Source organism: Balaenoptera musculus, chromosome 4 (assembly GCF_009873245.2).
Source record: "Balaenoptera musculus isolate JJ_BM4_2016_0621 chromosome 4, mBalMus1.pri.v3, whole genome shotgun sequence".
Taxonomy (NCBI): Eukaryota; Metazoa; Chordata; class Mammalia; order Artiodactyla; family Balaenopteridae; genus Balaenoptera; species Balaenoptera musculus.
Window position 1 is genome coordinate 95,500,064 of NC_045788.1, and position 6,312 is coordinate 95,506,375.

A 6,312-nucleotide genomic window follows, 5' to 3' on the forward strand; every position below is an offset into this window, starting at 1 on the left:
TTTTTATGGCTGAGTAATAGTCCACTGTATATATGTGCCACATCTTCTTTATCCATTGATCTGTCAATGGACACTTAGGTTGCTTCCATGTCCTGGCTATTTTAAATAGAGCTGCAATGAACATTTTGGTATATGACTCTTTTTGAATTATTGTCTTCTCAGTGCATATGCCCAGTAATGGGATTGCTGGGTCGTATGGTAGTTCTATTTTCAGTTTTTTAAGGAACCTCCCTACTGTTCTCCATAGTGGCTGTACGAATTTTCATTCCCACCAAAAGCGCAAGACGATTCCCTTTTCTCCACACCCTCTCCAGCATTTATTGTTTGTACATTTTTTGATGATGGCCATTCTGACTGTTATAAGGTGATACCTCATTGTAGTTTGGTGTGGTTTTTTTTTGGTGTTTTATACACATTTATTTTAAAGCATAATATATAAGAAAAAGTAGAGTGTCTCACAAAGCACTTGATAAAAAATAGCTTTAAGTACAATTTTTTATCTCTAAAGTCTCTACCAAGGATAAGTATATACACTTTTAGTCATAAAAGTGCAATTTTAAAGGCAGATTTCAGACCTTTTAAGCTACATGATAGCTAATGGTCAGATAAAGGACATTAAAAATGTGAATTTATAAAAATTTGAGGAAATTCATGAAAATGTTCTGTAAACTTTATAAACAAACATCTACCATATAATGTGGTAGATTTCATAATCTGCTTACAAATGTTTAAATACTTTCTTTTATAACATTATCTTATAAAGTTATTATTATAAAGTTTTAAATATTCTGGTTTAATTTCCCTTATGTCACCTTCACTAATATCAAGCACAGGTTTGTACTACACATATATATACACTACTGTTTTCCTTGCATAATGTCTCTCCATAAGAATATCTTTAGTCTGAGGAAAAACCGGAGCATAGCCAAATGCTGCTTTAACTGCTTAATTAAGTGTTAAGTGCCCAGGTGATCTGGAAATGCTGCTTCAGACTTCTGAGCAGCAATGTAGCTCCTCTGTAGATCTCCCATCTTATCAGATACTGTTGCAAAATTAAAATGCGGCTCATACATGTGGGGTGCTAAGGATGAAGCAGCTTGCAACTGTGCAGTGCTCTTGCATGTTTGACATGGCCCTTCCACATCTCCAGCACGGCCAGGTTGTTGTAGGTCTCTGCATGTTTATTGCTGTTAACCAGACCCAGCCTGAAGCACTGATGGGCCAGGTTCGTATCTCCTATTCCCACAGCTACATGTCCCAAGTTGTGCCAGACCTCAGCTACCTCCTCTTCATTTTCAGCCAGGGAAAGGGCACGTTCAAATGAGGTCAGAGTCATATCATACTGCTGGGCATAGAAGCAACAGATCCCCAGGTTGTTGAAAAGCTGGGAGTTATAGGGCTTCCCTGGTGGCGCAGTGGTTGAAAATCTGCCTGCCAATGCAGGGGACACGGGTTCAAGCCCTGGTCTGGGAAGATCCCACATGCAGCGGAGCAACTGGGCCTGTGAGCCACAACTACTGAGCCTGTTCATCTGGAGCTTGTGCTCCGCAACAAGAGAGGCCACGACAGTGAGAGACCCGTGCACCGTGATGAAGAGTGGCCCCCGCTTGCCGCAACTAGAGAAAGCCCTCGCACAGAAACGAAGACCCAACACAGCCATTAATTAATTAATTAATTAATTAATTTTTTTAAAAAAGCTAAGAGACATTTAAAAAAAAGAAAAGAAAAGAAAAGAAAAGCTGGGAGTTATAAACACCCATCTGCAGGAATCGCCTGTAAAACCGGAGAGCTACTTCTGGTTGATCAGAATAAAAATGGTTGCTTCCAATGCATGCAGTGGCTTCCACCTGAGTGTTGTCCTGTTTCAAAACCTCTTTGTGGTATTCAGTGGTTGATGAAATATTGTTCATTTCCTCATAGATCCTGGCAATTCCACAAAGTAGGGTTTCTTCTCCTGGAAACTTATCTAAGCCTTGTTTGAAAAGATTTAAAGCAGTCACAGGTTGATCCAATGAGATGTAAACTTTTGCCAAGTAGAGAAATGTATCTACCATTTCCTGCTGCTTCAGGGCTGATTTAAATTGTTTTTCTGCTTCAAGATACATTCCTAACCTGTAGTAACATTCTCCAATCTGCACTTTCCACCACCAGTCCTTGTACTGAGAATGCTCTGTGGAAAGGGCAGCCAAATCCACAGCAGTCTTAACGTCATTTTCATGATGAAAGATATACTCAAACAAAGCCTTTGCCAATTTAGGTTTCTGGGCATACTTTCTTAAATTCAGTCTAGATAAATTTATAAAAGGTCCATCAGGACTTGTAAGCATGGAAGCCATTACCAGCCTAAAAAATCTTCCAGATGAGCTTGCGATAGGGTAAGCTGTGTAGGCAATTCTGGGTGTTCTAATGGCCTGTTCCATAGTGCTTGGCCTTCCACTTTGTACGCTGGGTCTAAGGAAACCTGTAATGGGTATTCCAGCTTGAGTGATTGGCCTGACAGCTGGACTAGGCCCTCCTGTCTGGTTACTTCCAGGGAGTTTCAGAGATGTTCCAGGACGTGGAACTTGAGCATTTTTGTTCAGTATCATTCCTGCAATTCCTTCCTGATCTACGTCAATTTCTTCTATGTACACCACTTCATTTAGTGCTCGTGCTTTTAAAATCCGGGCTGCCAGCTTTGTAACTTTGTACAAATTACTTTACCATGTGCCTCAGTGTGCTCAATCTGGTCATAAGGGGACTTCTCCAGCATCTGCATGCACAGATCTGCACAGAGCTGGAACTTCCTGTGCCTAAAATAGCTCCAGGCCAGGAGCAACGGCTCCATCTCCAAGCCCATGGCGGCCGGGAACCAGCCGCGAAAGACCGGGGCCCAGCCCAGGGAGGGCAAGGGGCGAGGAGCAGCTCTTTGTAGTTTTGATTTGCATTTCTCTAATGATTAGTGATGTTGAGCATCCTTTCATGTGCTTGTTGGCAATCTGTATATCTTCTTTGGAGAAATGTCTATTTAGGTCTTTGGCCCATTTTTGGATTGGGTTGTTTGTTTTTTTTGATACTGAGCTGAATGAACAGCTTGTAAATTTTGGAGATTAATCCTTTGTCAGTTGCTTCATTTGCAAATATTTTCTCCCATTCTGAGGGTTGTCTCTTCGTCTTCTTTATGGTTTCCTTCGCTGTGCAAAAGCTTTTAAGTTTCATTAGGTCCCATTTGTTTATATTTGTTTTTATTTCCATTTCTCTAGGAGGTGGGTCAAAAAGGATCTTGCTGTGATTTATGTCATAGAGTGTTCTGCTTATGTTTTCCTCTAAGAGTTTTATAGTGTCTGGCCTTACACTTAGGTCTTTACTCCATTTTGAGTTTATTTTTGTGTATGGTGTTAGGGAGTGTTCTAATTTCATTCTTTTACATGTAGCTGTCCAGTTTTCCAAGCACCACTTATTGAAGAGGCTGTCCTTTCTCCATTGTATATTCTTGCCTCCTTTGTCAAAATTAAGGTGACCATATGTGTGTGGGTTTATCTCTGGGCTGTCTATCCTGTTCCATTGATCTATAGTTCTGTTTCTGTGCCAGTACCATACTGTCTTGATTACTGTACTTTGTAGTATACTCTGAAGTCCGGGAGCTTGATTCCTCCAGCTCCATTTTTCTTTCTCAAGATTGCTTTGGCTATTTGGGGTCTTTTGTGTTTCCATACAAATTGTGAAATTTTTTGTTCTAGTTCTGCGAAAAATGCCATTTGTGGTTTGATAGGGATTGCATTGAATCTGTAGATCGCTTTGGGGAGTATAATGATTTTCACAATGTTGATTTTTCCAATCCAAGAACATGATATATCTCTCCATCTGTTTGTATCATCTTTAATTTCTTTCATCAGTGTCTTATAGTTTTCTTCATACAGGTCTTTTGTCTCCTTAGGTAGGTTTATTCCTAGGTATTTTATTGTTTTTGCTGCAGTGGTAAATGGAAGTGTTTCCTTAATTTCTCTTTCAGATTTTTCGTCGTTAGTGTATAGGAATGCAAGAGACTTCTGTGCATTAATTTTGTATCCTGATACTTTACCAAATTCATTGATTAGCTCTAGTAGTTTTCTGGTAGCATCTTTAGGATTCTCTATGTATACTATCATGTCATCTGCAAACAGTGACAGTTTTACTTCTTTTCCAACTTGGAATCCTTTTATTTCTTTTTCTTCTCTGATTGCTGTGGCTAAAACTTCCAAAACTATGTTGAGTAATACTGGGAAAAGTAGACAACCTTGTCTTGTTCCTGATCCTAGAGGAAATGGTTTCAGTTTTTCACCATTGAGAACGATGTTGGCTGTGGGTTTGTCATATATGGCCTCTTTTATGTGGAGGTAAGTTCCCTCTATGCCTACTTGCTGGAGGGTTTTTATCATAAATGGGTGTTGATCTTTGTCAGAAGCTTTTTCTGCATTTATTGAGATAATCATATGGTTTTTCTCCTTCAGTTTGTTAATATGGTTTATCACATTGATTGATTTCCATATATTGAAGAATCCTTGCATTCCTGGGATAACCCCCTTGATCATGCTGTATGGTCCTTTTAATGTGCTGTTGCATTCTGTTTGCTAGTATTTTCAGTTCCTATTTAAAAAGAAGAAAGGTATAAAAATCTATGTTTCAGAGATTTGTTCAAGATGGCGGAGTAGAAGGACGTGTGCTCACTCCCTCTTGTGAGAGCACTGGAATCACAACTAACTGCTGAACAATCATCGACAAGAAGACGCTGGAACTCACCAAAATTGATACCCCACATCCAAAGACAAAGGAGAAGTTGCAATGAGATGGAAGGAGGGGCGCAATCACAATAATATCAAATCCCACAACCACTGGGTGGGTGACTCACAAACTGGAGAACACTTATACCGCAGAAGTACACCCACAGGAGTGAAAGTTCTGAGCCCCAATTCAGGTTTCCCAACCTGGGGGTCTGGCAACAGGAGTAGGAATTCCTAGAGAATCAGACTTTGAAGGTTAGCGGGATTTGATTGCAGGACTTCAACAGGACTGGGGGAAACAGAGAGTCCACTCTTGGAGGGCACACACAAAGTAGTGTGCGCATCAGGACCTGGGGGAAGAAACAGTAACTCCATAGGAGACTGAACCAGACCTACCTGCTAGTGTTGGAGGGTCTCCTGCAGAGGCAGGGGGTGGCTGTGGCTCACCACGGGAACAAGGACACTGGCAGCAGAAGTTCAGGGAAGTACTCCTTGGCATAAGCCCTCCCAGAGTCTGCCATTAGCCCCACCAAAGAGCCAGGCAGGCTTCAGTGCTGGATCACCTCAGGTCAAACAACCAACAGGGAGAGAACCCAGCCCCACCCTTCAGCAAACAAGCAGATTAAAGTTTTACTGAGCTCTGCCCACCAGAGCAACACCCAGCCTCCCATCAGGAAGCTTGAACAAGCCTCTTAGATAGCCTCATCCACCAGAGGGCAGACAGCAGAAGCAAGAAGAACTACAATTCTGCAGCCTGTGGAATGAAAACCACATTCACAGAAAGATAGACAAAATGAAAAGTCAGAGGACTATGAACCAGATGAAGGAACAAGATAAAACCCCAGAAAAACAACTAAAAGAAGTGAAGATAGGCAACCTTCCAGAAAAAGAATTCAGAATAATGATAGTGAAGATGATCCAGGACCTTGGAAAGAGAATGGAAGCAAAGATCAAGGAGATGCAAGAAATGTTTAACAAAGAGCTAGAAGAATTAAAGAACAAACAGAGATGAACTACACAATAACTGAAATGAAAAACACACTAGAAGGAAATAATAGCAGAATAACTGAGGCAGAAGAACAGATAAGTGACCTGGAAGACAGAAAGGTGGAATTCACTGCCATGGAACAGAATAAAGAAAAAAGAATGAAAAGAAATGAAGACAGCCTAAGAGACCTCCGGGACAACATTAAGTGCAACAACATTCGCATTATAAGGGTCCCAGAAGGAGAAGACAGAGAGAAAGGACCCGAGAAAATGTTTGAATATTTGAAAATATCTGAATCAATTGAATATTGATTATAGGCGAAAACCTCCCTAACATGGGAAAGGAAATAGCCACCCAAGTCCAGGAAGTGCAGTGAGTCCCAGGAAGGATAAACCCAAGGAGAAGCATGCCGAGACATACAGTAATCAAATTAACAAAAATTAAAGACAAAGAAAAATTATTGAATGCAACAAGGGAAAAATGACAAATAACATACAAGGGAACTCCCATAAGGTTAACAGCTGAATTCTCAGCAGAAACTCTACAAGCCAGAAGTGAGTGGCATGGTATATTTAAAGTGATGAA

General features: G+C 40.7%; 1 protein-coding gene across 2 annotated transcripts; it reads right to left on the reverse strand.

Annotated features, from left to right (window-relative positions):
- Positions 1-956: 956 nt before the first annotated feature.
- On the reverse strand, positions 957-2,839 carry LOC118894622 (tetratricopeptide repeat protein 8-like). Of its 2 annotated transcripts, XM_036851009.1 has the most exons (5): positions 2,727-2,839; positions 2,334-2,673; positions 1,755-2,243; positions 1,121-1,399; positions 957-1,031 (listed from the first exon to the last, which is right to left on the reverse strand). In XM_036851009.1, exons 1-5 carry the CDS (start codon positions 2,837-2,839, stop codon positions 957-959), a joined length of 1,296 nt encoding a protein of 431 aa, XP_036706904.1. The 2 variants fall into 2 exon arrangements, with proteins under 2 accessions (XP_036706904.1, XP_036706903.1); XM_036851008.1 differs by having other exon boundaries at positions 1,755-2,673.
- Between the last annotated feature and the right edge of the window lie 3,473 nt (positions 2,840-6,312).